This window comes from Opisthocomus hoazin, chromosome 26, assembly GCF_030867145.1.
Source record: "Opisthocomus hoazin isolate bOpiHoa1 chromosome 26, bOpiHoa1.hap1, whole genome shotgun sequence".
Taxonomy (NCBI): Eukaryota; Metazoa; Chordata; class Aves; order Opisthocomiformes; family Opisthocomidae; genus Opisthocomus; species Opisthocomus hoazin.
Window position 1 is genome coordinate 2,232,600 of NC_134439.1, and position 14,247 is coordinate 2,246,846.

Sequence of the window (14,247 nt, forward strand, 5' to 3'; positions counted from 1 at the left end):
GGCCGGGGAGCAGCCCAGGGTGGGGCTGAGCCTGTCCCTCCAGCTCAGAGCAGCGCGGTGACACCAAACACCGGTGGTCCCAGCCAGGAACACCGGGCAGTCCCCGCAGCACCGGCAGCCCCCGCAGCCCCCCGCCGGGGCCGGCAGTACCGGGGCACCGGGAGCCGGGCCGAAGCATGGCCGGCACCATTGGTGAGCTGCCAGCAGGCGCAGCGAGCAGCTTGGTGCCACCGTCCCTGCCACCGGGATCTGCTGGGCCGTGTCCCCCCCGTCCCCCCCATCCCCCCGCCGGTGCCGACCTCGCTGCACCCCCGGAGGGGTCTGACCGCCGCTGCCCCCAGCCCCGCCACAGGAGCCCCGGCCCTTCCTTTGTGCATTTATTTAGAAAAACAAACAAACAAACAACCCCCCCCTCCCCAAGACAGAACCGACAAAATTTACAGCGGCCCCACCGAGGGCCGAGCCCCCGCAGCAGCCCCCTGCCCGCTGGTCCCCACCGCGGCGCGGCCAGAAGCCGCCCGCAGCTTTCCTGGGGGAGGTCAGCGGACGGACGGACGGACAGACGGTGGCACAGCACCGCTGCCCAGCACCCGGGGGGCACGGGCAGCGCTGCCAGGCAGCACCCGTGCTGGAGGCGAAGGCACCGCGGCGCAGGGGATGGGGACAGGCCTGGGGACAGCGCAGGCAACCGCAGCACGGCCGCCCCGCTGCCCTCCAGGGAAAGTGCTGGGAGACGTGGGGGGCATGGGCGTCTCGAAATAAATTAAGGAAATAACCAGAAAGGCAACGGCGGTGCGGGGAGCACCAGCCCCTGTCCCCCGGCTCCGGGGAGCGGGGGGCACCCGCGCAGCCCTGCGGCCGCCCTCCCCGCGCCGTCCATCGGGAGCTCGCTGCGTGGCCGCCATGCTAGCTGCCGCAGGAGCCCGCGGGCGGCCGGTGCTGCCAGGGCCCTGGCGTGGGGCAGAGCCCCGGGGGTGGCACGGCAGGGGCTGGGGGGCTGGGGGCTGGCTCCGGGGCCCGGGCGCCCGCGGAGGCGAGGTACGTGGTGAGGAGCTGGGCGATCTCGTCCACCTGCGGCGCAGAGCCGAGACGCCGGGTCAGCCCGGGGCAGCCCCGGGGGGGAAGGAGGGATGGGGGGAAGGAGGGACAGCTGCCCCGTACCTGGGAGGTCTCGAAGAGCAGGTCCCGGTCCTCCACGGAGAGGCGGAAGGTGCTGCTGTCGGAGGCGCCGAAGGAGGAGATGCGGCCGTAGCAGAAGCTGTCCAAGGGCTCGGGCTCCCCCGGCTTGTAGAGCGAGACGGCCTTGGCCCCGATGCCCAGCCACAGGCGCTGGGGCCCGGCCCCCACGGGGCTCTGCGGGGACAGGGGCGTCAGGGCTGCCCCCGCCCGGGTGCCCGCACCCCAGCCCCGCCAGCGCCTCACCACGCGCAGGTCGACGTCGAAGAGCGTGGAGCCGAAGCCGGGCCACTCCCGCACCAGCGCCACGTAGGCGGCCATGGCCTCGGGCCGGCCCATGCCCTGCAGCAGCTTCCACTTCTCCACGATGGCGGCCATGGTGCTGGCCCCCTCCTCGCGCAGGCGGCCCCGCAGGCGCTGGTCCCGCTCCGCCCGCTGCTTGGCCAGCGCCTGTCCCCAGAGCCCGCCGGCCAGCAGCCCCGCGCACAGCCGCGACCCCCGGCCCTTGGCGGGGCGGCGGCGGGGGCCGGGCAGGCGGGCGCGCAGCGCGCGGGGCGGGAAGAGCTCCTCCAGGCGCGGGAAGGGCGCGTGGGTGGAGAAGTCGCTGTTGAGGCTCTGCAGGCGCAGCGCGGCCAGCGTCTGCAGCGTCTCCTCCGACGTGGGCACGTAGCCCCGCAGCACCATCTCGTGCGCCTGCGGGAACGGGGCGTGAGCCGGCATGGCCACCACGGCATGGCCACCACGGCACGGCCACCCAGGCACGGCATGGCCACCATGGCATGGCCACCACAGCACGGCCACCCAGGCACGGCATGGCCACCACGGCATGGCCACCACAGCACGGCATGGCCACCATGGCATGGCCACCACAGCACGGCCACCCAGGCACGGCACGGCCACCATGGCATGGCCACCACGGCATGGCCACCACGGCACGGCATGGCCACCACGGCACAGCCACCCAGGCATGGTATGGCCACCACGGCATGGCCACCCAGGCACGGTATGGCCACCATGGCATGGCCACCCAGGCACGGCATGGCCACCATGGCATGGCCACCACAGCACGGCATGGCCACCATGGCATGGCCACCACAGCACGGCCACCCAGGCACAGCACGGCCACCATGGCATGGCCACCACGGCACAGCCACCACGGCATGGCCACCATGGCGTGGCCACCCAGGCACAGCATGGCCACCATGGCATGGCCACCATGGCACGGCCACCGCAGCATGGCCACCATGGCGTGGCCACCACGGCACAGCCACCACGGCACGGCCACCCAGGCACGGCATGGCCACCACGGCACGGCCACCACGGCACGGCCACCACGGCGTGGCCACCATGGCGTGGCCACCATGGCGTGGCCACCACGGCATGGCCACCACGGCACGGCCACCACGGCACGGCTCTTACCTGCTCAAAGAGGAGGGCGAACTCGAGGCTGTCGCGCGGGACGTTGTCCGTGTCCAGGAAGCCGTAGTGTTTGAAGCAGAGCCGGCACGGCGCGTCCTGCTCCCGCTCCTCCCCAGCCAGGCTGCGGCAGAAGGGACCGGCCATGTCGGCGCGGGGGCAGGCAGGGGGAGATGCCCCTGCCCCAGCCCCTCCCACCCCCGGCCCCTCTCCCCCGTAGGCAGCAGAGTGGGACATTTACTTTTCAAACCTGGTGAGGACGTCGGCCAGGAGCGTGGTGCTGCCCACGGGCTGCTCCCGCCGCCGGGACTGCTCGTAGAGCGCGAAGAGGTTGGGGCTCTGCGACAGCCCCAGGCGCGACACCAGCTCCCGGGCCACCTGGGGCGAGACAAAGGCAACGACGGTGACTGCGCGTCCCTGGCCGCGGCGCTCAGGGCTGCAAAGGGACACAGACAGGGCACGGTGGGCAAAGGCGGGTGGAGACCCGCAGGAGCCCCCCACCACCCCCGGCCCCACGCGCCGCAATGCCGCGAGCCCCGGCCCCTCACCTCCTCGGCCGTGGTGTGGGAGCTGATGGCCACGCGGCAGGCGGGCGCGCCGGGGCAGTGCACGGTGCAGACCATCTCCTGCCGCCGCATCAGCACCAGGATCTCCTCCAGCGAGGGCACGCACTCCCGGCCCTTCGTCTTCCCCAGCGCCTCTCGGATGAAGCAGGCGTACTCGGCCATCTCCGAGGAGGGGAACCGGCTCTCCGTCCTGCAAGAGACGCCAAGGAGGGTCACGGCGGCACGGACCTGATGGGACAGAATATCACAGAATAGTAGGGGTTGGAAGGGACCTCTGTGGGTCATCTAGTCCAACCCCCCTGCCGAAGCAGGGTCACCCACAGCAGGCTGCACAGGACCTTGTCCAGGCAGGTCTTGAATATCTCCAGAGAAGGAGACTCCACAGCCTCCCTGGGCAGCCTGGGCCAGGGCTCCGTCACCCTCAGAGGGAAGAAGTTCTTCCTCATGTTCAGACGGAACTTCCTGTGCCTCAAGTTTGTGCCCGTTGCCCCTTGTCCTGTCACTGGGCACCACTGAAAAGAGCTTGGCCCCATCCTCCTGACACCCACCCTGCAGATATTTGTAGGCATTTATAAGGTCCCCTCGCAGCCTTCTCTTCTTCAGGCTGAACAAGCCCAGTTCCCTCAACCTCTCCTCGTAGGGGAGATGCTCCAGTCCCCTCATCATCCTCGTAGCCCTCCGCTGGACTCTCTCCAGTAGCTCCTCAACTTTCTTGAACTGGGGAGCCCAGAACTGGACACAGGACTCCAGATGAGGCCTCACCAGGGCAGTGTAGAGGGGAAGGAGAACCTCCCTCGTCCTGCTGGCCACACTCTTCTTGATGCACCCCAGGATCCCATTGGCTTTCTTGGCAGCCAGGGCACGCTGCTGGCCCCCCGCGAGCCCCCCGCCCGCAGCCGGTGCCCGGCGCCCGCGCTGACACTCGCCTGTCCAGGTGGAAGCGCAGGAAGCGCAGGACGGGTGGGGAGGGCAGGAAGGTGCAGCTCATGCAGGTGAGCAGCTGCCAGTAGTGCAGGTCGCCCTGCCCGCCCGGCGCCGGCGGCTCCGTGGTCTGCTTCACCAGCTGGCAGTAGATCTCATCCACCAGCGCCGGCAGGTCCAGGCAGGTCTGCAGGACGCCCTGCATCAGCGGCACCGGGTCCCGCTCCGACTCCAGCTGCTGCAGCGAGTTGAAGAGCTTCACGGCCTCGTCGCGCAGCGTGGTGTAGCGGCGGGGGCCGGGGGCTGCGGGATGGGACGGGGGTTAACAGCCCCCTGGGCTTCCCCAGGCCCCCCTGCCAGCAGCCAGGCGCTGTGCCCGCACCCGGGGCCGGACAGAGCCCAGCCCCGCGCCCGCCCGCCCTGCGCAGCCCGGCCATCGCGCCGGCCAGCCGGGTGCGGGACCAGGCTCCGTGCCCCCCACCCGCCCCTCACCGCTTTGGTCCGGGCTGCCGTAGGGGAAGGGCAGCAGGGGAGCGTAGAGGGGGCTGCTGGTGTAGCGCAGGATGGGGTTGCAGCGGTAGATCTGCTCCAGCACCTCAGGGCTGCCGCCGTGCTCCTGCGAGGGCGAAGCGGTGGCAGCCGCTGCGGAGGGGCCGCCCGGCCGAGGGCCTGGCACGGGCACCCACCCCGGCCCCGCCGACGGCTGCGGGCGCAGGCGGCCCCGAGCCGCGGGCTCACCTCGACGTCGCGCATGAGCAGCTGGGTGGGCGTCTGGACGGGCGCTTTGCTGTCGATGACCTTCTGCACGGCGCACACCCAGCGCACGGCCTCGCGCAGGCGCTGCGTGTAGAGGCGGTAGCAATGCTTCCTGCCAAACACCGTCACGCTCCAGTAGCCTGCGAGGGACAGACAGCTCACCCGCCGCCCACCACCGCCCGCGCCCCACGGACCCCCGCCCCGGGGCTCAGCGCAGCCCCTCTCCGGGCGACGGAGGCTTGCTGGGGCTGGGAGGGGGATGCGAAGGCGCAGCCCGGCGAGGGGCGCGGGCACCCTACCCGTCTCCTTGTAGGTCTGCCTGTCCGGCCAGAGCACGGAGCAGAGGCTGGTGAGCACGAGGGAGCCCAGCCGCCGGGCCCCCTTCTCGCTGCTGCTGTAGTAGTCCAGGGAGTCGGGCGTCAGCACGAACCAGTACTTCCGAGGCCGGATCCAGGGGGTCTTCACGCCGCCCCGCACCTCCCGCTGCAGCCAGCCTGGGAAGGGCAATCCTCAGCCCCCGCCGCCGGCACCATCAGCCCCGCCGGCTCTCTGGTGCGGGGCAGGGTCTGCCCGCTCCCTGCCAGCCCAGCCAGGACCCCCTGCCCCTCTGGGACGGGACCCAGCCACCGTCGGGGCACGATGCCGCCAGCCCCGGCTGCACCCCGGCTGCTCCGGAGGCAGAGGCCCCCGTGCCCCAGCCTGGCCGTGCCCACCTTTCACCAGAGCGTCGGGGTCATCCTCCACCGGCCCCGGGCCCTTCTCCACGATGAGGCTGCGCATCTCCTCCGCGACGAGCAGGGACCTGGGGATGACACAGGGCTGAGCCCGGGTGCCCGCGGGAGCCTCCCACAGCCCCTGAGCGGGGAGCTGGCCCCGGGGCTGGGGTGAGCCGGGTCCTGAGGGGCTCCGGGCACCCCACAACCCCGCGGTGGGAACGCGGCAGAGCCATCGGGTGCAGATGACCCTGGCTAAAAATAAGCTGTTTGCAGTCGCGGCCCTGCCAAGGAATTCGGAAAATGAACAACCAGGAAGGAATGTTGGCAGCAGCGTCGGCACTGGGAGGACGGGGAGCAAGCAGGCCCCTGCGCCCCAGCACCCCATCTCCCCGGGCACAGACCACCCCCGGGCATGGCCTCTGCTGATGGACACGGCCCGGCGGAGCCTCCTGGCACAGCAGGAGCCACGCACGGCCCCCGTCGCCAAGCCCGCGGCAGCCGATCCGTGCGGCACGGCAGAGGGATGGAGACGTGCCCGGGTGTGCTCCAGGGATGGGGATGGAGCACGGCAGCCCCCGCTCTGCCAGCCTCTGCTCCAGCCAGCAGACCGGCACAGCGTGGTTGCCGGCCCTGTGGGCACGGTGGTACGGCACACACCGGCACCACGGCATCCTCCCACGGCGTGCCAGGCCCCAGCGCCCGCAGCACCGCGCGAGGGACGCGACGGGATGCCCGGCGGGCCGGAGGCAGGGGGTCACTCACCGCTCCGAGCCGCTGCTGCTGCGGGCGGGCTGGCTCAGGCTCACCTCCAGGGACCCCTGGGGAGGAGGGAAACGTCTCAGCCCCACGGCCACCTCCGGGCACCCCCGATGACCGTCCCCCACCGACGACTGCTCGCCTCCTCGCCAGCCCAGCTCCAGGCTCAGAGGGACAGGCTCGCGTCCTGCTGCCATGGGGCGGGGACGCCAGTGCCCCACGGCCGCCGCAGAGCCAGGGCACCCCGGGGTGCGGGGGCAGCCGCCGGGCACGCGGGCCGCCTGTCCTCGCCTGACCCGGCAGGCTGAACACCGTGCAGAATTGCACAAGGTCAGTGCTGAGTAATACGCTCACGGCACAAAGTCCCATTGTAATGGGGCCGCTGACTTCCCGCCCGCGGCGGCGGGACGCAGCGCAGGGAAGTCCCAAGCCCCGCAGCGGGACGGTTCCTCCTCGCGCAGCACGGCCTGACGTGGACGGCACCGCGCACGTGACGGCCCCGGCACACGTGCTGCGGCACGAGGCAGGGCCCCGGCACGGGCAGGCACCGGGTCAGGCGGGGTGCCCCGGCGGAGCGGGGTGCGGGGACGCGTCCGCGTCGGCGATGCCGTCCCGGGAGACGCGCGGGTGCCGCGGCCAGCTGCGGCCCAACGGGGCGGCCGGAGGCACGGCAGGCCAGAGCGCGCCACGAGTCGCCAAGAAAAAGAGACGGGCTTCTAAAAATAGCGGCAGGGGGGTGGGGCGGCGAGGGGGGAGCTGCTGCAGGTACGGCTGCGCCGCGGGCCGGGCCCGGCACCGCTGACCCGTGGCATTAAGGGCAGCTGTCACGCAGCGCTGGCACCCGCGCACGGGGCAGCTCCTCCAGCGTCCCGCTGCCGAGGTCGGGGAGGGCCCCGCGTGGTCCCGCACGGTGCCCAGCTCCCTGCCTGCAGCCCGCGGGACGAGGAGGTGGCAACGGCGGCCAGCTCCTTCCCAGGGATATAAATAACCGGGAGCAGAGCCGCGGCTCCCACGCTCCCGGGAAGGGGCGGCCGGCGCTGCGGGTTCCCGAGGACTTCCCGGCCACGGCGCAGGGCTCCCCAGGGAGCCGGCGTCACGGCCGCCCACGCCAGCCCGGAGCTCCGGAGCCATCGCGGCCCGCGGGACGCCCGGTGACGGCTCCTGCCGCTGCCGTGCCCTTGGCATTGCCACCGGTGCCTCCAGCCCTGCCGCTGTCCCCGCTGCCCACCGTCCCGGGGCTGGCACCCTGGGGAAGGGTCCTGCTGCCAGGGGTCGGCGGGGGGGTCGGGGCCGTGCTGCAGACCCCGCATTGGGCTGCGGGAGAGCGGCTGCAGCACGCGGGACCGGGCCGTCGCCAACCCCCGTGCCCGCCCCGGGCAGGAGCAGCTCCGGGGCCGGGGAACCCCCCGCAGCCCGGCCGGAGGAAGCGCCGGGTTCCGCCGCTTCGCTTCCCCAAGCAGAGGAAGCGGCGGGAGCGGGGAGCGCCAGGCCTGCCCCGCACCCGGCACGTGCTCCCGGGGCACCGGGAGCCAGGAACAGGCCCGGCCCGCTCCGGGCCGTCCGTGCGGGGCCGCGGCCAGGCCCGAGGGGACCCTCCGCGCCCCGGCCAACCCCGCCCCGGCAGCAGCCCCGGGCAGGTGCGGGCCCGGTGCGGCATGCGGCCCCGCCGCCCGCCCGGCCTGGCAGCGCCCCGGCTTCGCCGCACCCCGGCACCCGCACCGGGGACCCCGCACCCCCAGCGCACGTCCCGGGGCAGCCGGTACCCCGCACCCCCCCGCGCCCCGCAGGGACCCCCCGGCCGGCGGCGGGGACGCGCCACGGGCAGCCCGGGTGGGGGGAGCGGCGGGGACGTGCCCGGGCAAGCGGCGGCCGCGCTCGCCGGGGCGGCGGGGACCGGGCCGGGCCGGACGGAGCCGGGGAGAGCCGCGCACCGCCAGTCCCGCCGTACCGTGCCCGGCCCCGCAGCCCGGTGCGGGCCCCACCTGGTCTCCCTGGGCGCGGAGCTCGAAGGACGACGCCTCCTCCTCCTCCTCCTCCTCCTCGGCCTCGCCGTCCGCCTCCCGGTCCGCCTCGCCGTAGTCCCGCCGCAGCAGCGTGAAGCCCTGCCGGCAGCACAGCAGCCACCACAGCCCGCCCGGGAACGGCATCGCCGGGACGGCACCGGACGGCACCGGAAGGCACCGGAAGGCACCGGCCGCCCGCGCCGCGCACCGCCCGCCCCACCGGGACCGGCCCCGCCGCCGCCGCCGCCGCCCCGGGCGGGCCGGGCCGGGCGCGTCACCGGCCCCCGCCAATCGCCGCGCGCGGCCCGGGGCGGAGCCTGCGCGCCCGGGGGGGCGGGGCCGCCGCTTGCGTCACCGGGCGGGCGGGGGCGCGCGCCGGGCCGGGGGAGCTGCCGGGGCACCGCACGGGTGGGCTGCGGCGGGGCCGGAGCTCCCGGGGTCCCCGCCGGCACGGTGCAACCGGGCACGGCCCCCGCCAGGCGTGGGCACCGGCACCGGGAACGGGCCCCGCGCCGGGCAGGGCCGAGCGCGCCGGTTCCGGCAGCCCCGGGGTGAATCCCGTCGGCCACGGCTCCGGCTCCGCCGCAGCTGCGGGGCTAACGCCGTCTGCGGGAGCGCGACCGCCAGCTCTGCCCCCGCGCAGCCGGTACCGGGCCGAGCCCCGCCTGGGACCGGCACCGGGCACCAGGCCGAGCCCCGTCGGCCGTGGTGCGGGACGGGTGATGCGGGGCCCGGTGGCACGGCTGGGGCCCGCTCGGGGCCAGCCCCGGCGGGGGGCTGGGGGCCCCCCGGCCCGGCACCGCCGCTGCTGACTCAGCGCTACCGGAGCTTCCGGCCGCGGCGGGACCGGGCGCTGCTTCCCCGCACCCCGGCCGCGCTGAGGGGCCCCGGGAGCGTCCGCGCCAGAGCCGGGCCGGGCCCAGCGAGCGGGGCTGCCCCGAGGGGCCGGGGCCGCCCGGGACCCCCAGCCCAGCCCCCCGGCCCGGTGGGAGCCGCTGCGCGGGGCCGTGCGGGGGGGGAAGGCAGGAGGAGGAGGAGGAGGAGGAGAAGGAGGAAAGTCCCGCTGCCCCCCGCCCGGGCGGGGGTTTCCAGCCGGACCCAGGGCGGGGGTTTCGGGGGAAGCCGCCGCCAGCCCGGGGACTCCCGGCCCCTCCGCGCCCTCCCTGCCGGGACCGGGGCTGGGGGGTGACCCCCGCTGCGGCCCCAGCCCCCCGCCGCCCCCTCCGACCGCCCGGGCCGGGCTGGGGGCACTGCGGGGTTGGGGGGGCCGGGCCCGGACGTGCCCCCACTCCGCCCCGGAGCCGGTGCCGGTCCCTGGGACGTCGCCCTCCGCACGTCCCCGCCGGGCCCCCGCTCCCCGGCCCGGTCCCTCCGTCCGCAGCCTGTCCCCGCCCGCTGCGTGCCCGGGGGGGGGACAGGGGGGACCGGAGGGGGGGACGGGCAGCACGCACGAGGTTCCGCCGCCGCCCGCAGGCACTCCCGGTAGCGCCGGTGGGCACGCGCGGGGCCGCCCCCCACTCCCCGGCAGGAAACCCCCCCGGGCAGCCCCCGCCCCCTACGGACACGGCGCTCGCGCAGCGGGGCTCGAACGGGCTTTATTGGGAGCGCGCGCGCCGGGTGCGGGTCTGGGGTCTGCTGTGTGCGGCCACCGAGCCCCCAGCTCACCGGCACCCCGCGGCACGCGTGACATTGTAGGGTCCCCCCAGAGCACGCGTGACATTGTAGGGTCCCCCCAGAGCACGCGTGACGCTGCAGGGTCCCCCCAGAGCACACGTGACGCTGCAGGACCCCCCGCCTGGCAGGATGCGTGGGTGCTGCGGGGCGGCTCGTCCCTCTGCCCACGCGTGTGCGGGATGCCCGGCCCTGCCCCCCCCCAGGCAGGCCCCCGCACGCAGCGGCGGAGGGTCCGAGCCCCCGGCCCGTGCCACGCTGCGTCCCTACAGCTCGTCCTGGCAGGTGGAGAGCGATGCCCGCCGGCGGGGACTGGGGCAGCCGGGGCAGCGCGGGTCGAGGGGCCCGACGCAGCCGGCATCGCTGGCCAGCAGGCAGAGCTCGCGGCGGAAGCGCTGGCCCAGGAAGGCGTAGAGCAGCGGGTTGAGGCAGCAGCGCAGGTACGCCAGCCCGCCCGTCACCAGCAGCGCCAGGTCCCGGCGGCGGCTCTGGGCGCAGCTCAGCTCGCGGGCGGCCAGCAGCTCGGCCGTGTCCAGCAGCACCATCAGGCTGTGGGGCAGCTGCAGGGCCACGAACACCAGCACGAGGGCCAGCAGCACCCGCAGCGCCCGGTGCGGCTGGGCCCCTCGCGCCGCCAGCAGCGTCCGCGCCACGGCTGCGTAGCAGCTCGTCATCACCAGGAAGGGCACCACGAAGCCCAGCACGACCTGCACCAGGTTGGTGGCCCCCCGGGCCCCCCGCGAGACCGCCCGAGGGAAGACCACGCGGCAGAGCTGGAGGTCCTGGTGCTGCTCCACTTGGCTGTAGACGAACTGGGGCAGCGCCAGCAGCGCGCCCAGCAGCCAGACCAGCCCCGCCGTCAGCCAGCCGTGGCGGCGGGCCCGCGGGCGCAGGCGGCAGGCGGCCGGCACCCGCACGATGGCCACGTAGCGGTCCACGCTGATGCAGGTGAGGAAGAGGAACCCGCTGTAGAAGTTGAGGGCGTAGAGGCCCTGCAGCGCCTTGCAGGCGGCCGTGCCCGGGGTCCAGCCCTGCAGCGCGTCGGTGATGGCGAAGGGCAGCGTCAGGAGCAGCAGGAGGTCGGACAGCGCGAGGTGCAGCAGGCAGACGTCGGTGACGCTGCGTGCCCGGCGGTAGCGGGTGTGCGTGAGCAGCACCAGCCCGTTGCCCGCTGCGCCCAGCAGCGAGAGCAGCACATAGGCGGCCGGCTGGTAGGCGCGGGCGAAGCCCTGCACCGCCTGCTTCTCGCAGAGCTCGGGCAGCGCGCCGTACCCGTCCTCCAAGGGGTAGAAGTCGGTGGTGGCAGTCGGCTCCGTGGCGGTGGGGCCGGGGGTCGCCTGTGCGGAGGGAGGCTGAGCGGGGGGACGCGTGGAGGTGGCGGCCCAGCCGCAGCGCAGCGCGCCGCACCCAGGGCCGCCCTCCCCCGCCCAGCCCCGCCGCAGGGAGCCCGGGCATGCCGCAGCCCCCCGGCCCCACGCTCGGGGTGGTTTCCATCTCACACCCAGCCCGAGGCAGCGGGAGGTTCACCACGCTCAGTCATTGCGAGAGCAACCGCACGCTTGCTGAGCAGCCGCCCGCGGCGCAGAGCTGGGGTTGAGACGTGACCCCGGCCGCGGCGTCGCTGGCACAGCCCCGCGTCCCACGAAGTAACCGTGCGCCTGCCACGGGGGAGCTGCTCCTGGCGTCCCCGGGGGCTCAGCACCCAGACCATGGCCCCGGTCACCCCGTGCGGCTGGGCCTCGGAGCCCCGTGTCGGCATCCCCAGGTGAGTGGTCCGGGGATCCCAGAGCTGGCACAGCCCCCCGCTGCCTGGCCCTGCTCCCAGTCAGGGAGGTCCTGGGGCATCCCACTGCCTCGTGCAGGCTGCTCCCAGCTCCCGGCCTCCCAGCCCTGCTCTGGGGCGAGGGACAGTGCTGCAACGGGCACTGGACGGCCGGGACCCCGCTGCCGCGGAGGTCGGGATCCGGCACGGCTCTGCCTCGGAGCAGTTTCTCTCCGGCTCCTGTCAGCGAGCTCAGGCAGCCGGACCTGACGTCCCCTGCTCAGGTGGGATCTGGACCCAGTGCCGGGGAGGCTGACGCCCCAGCAGCTCTCCCAGCCCCTCCCTGCGCCGGGCCCGGGGACCTGGAGGACCGGGCGCTGCCCTGCGTTCGCTGGGGCTTTGCCTTCCAGCCCAGACCCACAAGAAGCGCCAGCACGGGGGGCCCCCGCCCGCCCCCAGCAAACCCCCGGCTCCACGGCCCCTCACCTGCTCCTGCATCGCGCCGGCAGGTCTGGAGCTGTCGCCTCGCTGCGCTGCAGCCTGTGGTTTGACCACGTGCCGATACCGAGAGCGGTGCAGGACGCGAGCCCAGCCCCGGGGGAGGACGGCGAGGAGGCAGATGCGACCCCGCTCCGGAGCCCATCCTGCACCTTCTATTTTGGGCGCCAGGTACAGAAATAGCAGCTCCGCTCAGCCCCTGCCACGCAGGGCTGGGGATCATCAAGCCTGGCCAGGGGCAGCGGGGTCACAGAATCACAGAATCACAGAATAGTAGGGGTTGGAAGGGACCTCTGTGGGTCACCCAGTCCAACCCCCCTGCCGAAGCAGGGTCACCCAGAGCAGGCTGCACAGGATCTTGTCCAGGTGGGTCTTGAATATCTCCAGAGAAGGAGACTCCACAGCCTCCCTGGGCAGCCTGGGCCAGGGCTCCGTCACCCTCAGAGGGAAGAAGTTCTTCCTCATGTTCAGACGGAACTTCCTGTGCCTCAGTTTGTGCCCATTGCCCCTTGTCCTGTCACTGGGCACCACTGAAAAGAGCTTGGCCCCATCCTCCTGACCCCCACCCTTCAGATATTTGTAGGCATTTATAAGGTCCCCTCGCAGGTCTGGTCAAGGGACCCCAGCGCGTGCGGGAGACCCCAGCCCACCCCGGGGCTGTCTGCGGCGCTGGCGCTGCGGGGCCGGGGGGAGGCTGGCGGGACGGGGCCCAGGAGCGGAGCGATGGCCGCTGTGGCTGGCGTGGAGCCGTCCGACGGCACCAGCACAGCCGCCCCCGGTCCGGGAAGGGCTCGTCCCGATGGGAAACGTGGCGGTTCCAGGAAACAGGGCGGCTGCTGGTGAGGGGCATCCCCCTCGCCCGGGGGTCTCAGCCAGCCCTGCACCCCCTCCCCTCCACCCCCTGCGGCGCTGGGCAGGCGCGTTGCTGGTTGTTGACAACAAAACTCCCAGCCCCTCATTACGGGGCGGATTAGACCCTCAGGGAAGAGCCCCCACTTTCCTCTCCCCAGGGAGGGAAGCAAATTGATCCCCGGATTTAGAGGGCTTTCGGCCGCCGCTGCGGTAATCCCTCAATCCCCCTTTCTGCAGACGTCTCTGCCGTGGCTTATCCCAGCCCTGCCCTCAGCCCTCCCGCTGCCTTCAGCCGGGCCTGGGGAGCGGGCAGGGTCTCTGCCGGTCCCGGGGGCTCGCTGCCGGCGCCCGCAGAGCAGCGGGGCTGCGGAGCTGGATGGCGGCTGGGCAGAGGGAGCCCTGGCGTGGCCCCAGGGCTCTCTGCTGCGGGGTCCCCCCCGTCCCCTGCTCAGGACAGCGGCCGCAGACCCCCGCTCTGTGCCGGCTCTGGGGTGCACCCTGCACCCTCAGCCTGGAGGAGGGGGAGGTGGGAGGGTCCCGGGGCCAGTGCTGGCCCCGCAGCCAGCTGTGGGGGCAGAGCGGGGACCCTGCGTGGCCCCGCCGGGGCCGTCACCAACCTGGCACAGGGACGTGTGGCGTGGCTGGAGCAGGCGGCACCCCCGGGGTGTCCGGGTGGGCCCGGCGGCGGCTGTGCCACTCCTGGGGCGACAGGAGGGCTGGTGGCCTCATCCGTGGCCACGGCTCCAGCTCCCGGTAGCAGAAGCCCCGGTGCGCTGCCGGCTGCCCCCGGCCCCGCTGCACCTGGGGCTTTCTGTTCCCTCTTTCGCCCACCGGCACCGGCCTCGGCTCTGCCTGCGCAGGAAGCAGCCCCGGCGCCCGCTGCCCGCAGGTGACAGCCACGCTGCCCTGCGCGGCGCAGACAGGTGCCCGGCACGGTGCTGCCAGGCCGGCTCGGCGTCACCTCGTGCCCACGGCGTGGACCTGCCCTCGTGGCACAGCCGGGCTGGCTCGGCGTCACCTCGTGCCCACGGCGTGGAGCTGCCCTCGTGGCACAGCCGGGCTGGCTCGGCATCACCTCGTGCCCACAGCGTGGAGCTGCCCTCGTGGCACAGCCAGGCTGGCTCGGCGTCGCCGTGTGCCCACGGCGTGGAGCT

At 74.1% G+C, this 14,247-nt stretch overlaps 2 protein-coding genes across 4 annotated transcripts; both read right to left on the bottom strand.

Annotated features, from left to right (window-relative positions):
* Positions 1 to 415: 415 nt before the first annotated feature.
* Positions 416 to 8,541, bottom strand: PLEKHH3 (pleckstrin homology, MyTH4 and FERM domain containing H3). 3 transcript variants are annotated; one of them, XM_075443723.1, is made up of 13 exons: positions 8,290 to 8,541; positions 6,314 to 6,369; positions 5,549 to 5,637; positions 5,135 to 5,329; positions 4,818 to 4,975; positions 4,572 to 4,695; positions 4,085 to 4,382; positions 3,141 to 3,348; positions 2,843 to 2,970; positions 2,596 to 2,716; positions 1,423 to 1,869; positions 1,162 to 1,353; positions 416 to 1,071 (listed from the first exon to the last, which is right to left on the bottom strand). In XM_075443723.1, exons 1-13 carry the CDS (start codon positions 8,452 to 8,454, stop codon positions 907 to 909), a joined length of 2,346 nt encoding a protein of 781 aa, XP_075299838.1. In that variant the 5' UTR covers positions 8,455 to 8,541; the 3' UTR covers positions 416 to 906. The 3 variants fall into 3 exon arrangements, with proteins under 3 accessions (XP_075299838.1, XP_075299837.1, XP_075299836.1); XM_075443722.1 differs by having other exon boundaries at positions 2,834 to 2,970; XM_075443721.1 differs by having other exon boundaries at positions 1,162 to 1,869; positions 2,834 to 2,970.
* A 1,664-nt stretch (positions 8,542 to 10,205) lies between these two features.
* On the bottom strand, positions 10,206 to 12,592 carry CCR10 (C-C motif chemokine receptor 10). The gene is made up of 2 exons (XM_075443650.1): positions 12,230 to 12,592; positions 10,206 to 11,318 (listed from the first exon to the last, which is right to left on the bottom strand). The coding sequence occupies exons 1-2, from the start codon at positions 12,239 to 12,241 to the stop codon at positions 10,248 to 10,250; spliced, it is 1,083 nt and encodes a 360-aa protein (XP_075299765.1). The 5' UTR covers positions 12,242 to 12,592; the 3' UTR covers positions 10,206 to 10,247.
* Between the last annotated feature and the right edge of the window lie 1,655 nt (positions 12,593 to 14,247).

What these genes read in the sequence shown, in the direction of transcription:
- PLEKHH3 (XM_075443721.1), bottom strand. Translation starts at nt 8,454, where the DNA reads ATGCCGTTCCCGGGCGGGCTGTGGTGGCTGCTGTGCTGCCGGCAGGGC. An exon ending in CCCCGACGCTCTGGTGAAAG is followed by an intron (nt 5,330 to 5,548) that starts GTGGGCACGGCC and finishes TGCCCTTCCCAG; the next exon opens with GCTGGCTGCAGCGGGAGGTG. An exon ending in TGCTCATGCGCGACGTCGAG is followed by an intron (nt 4,696 to 4,817) that starts GTGAGCCCGCGG and finishes TCGCCCTCGCAG; the next exon opens with GAGCACGGCGGCAGCCCTGA.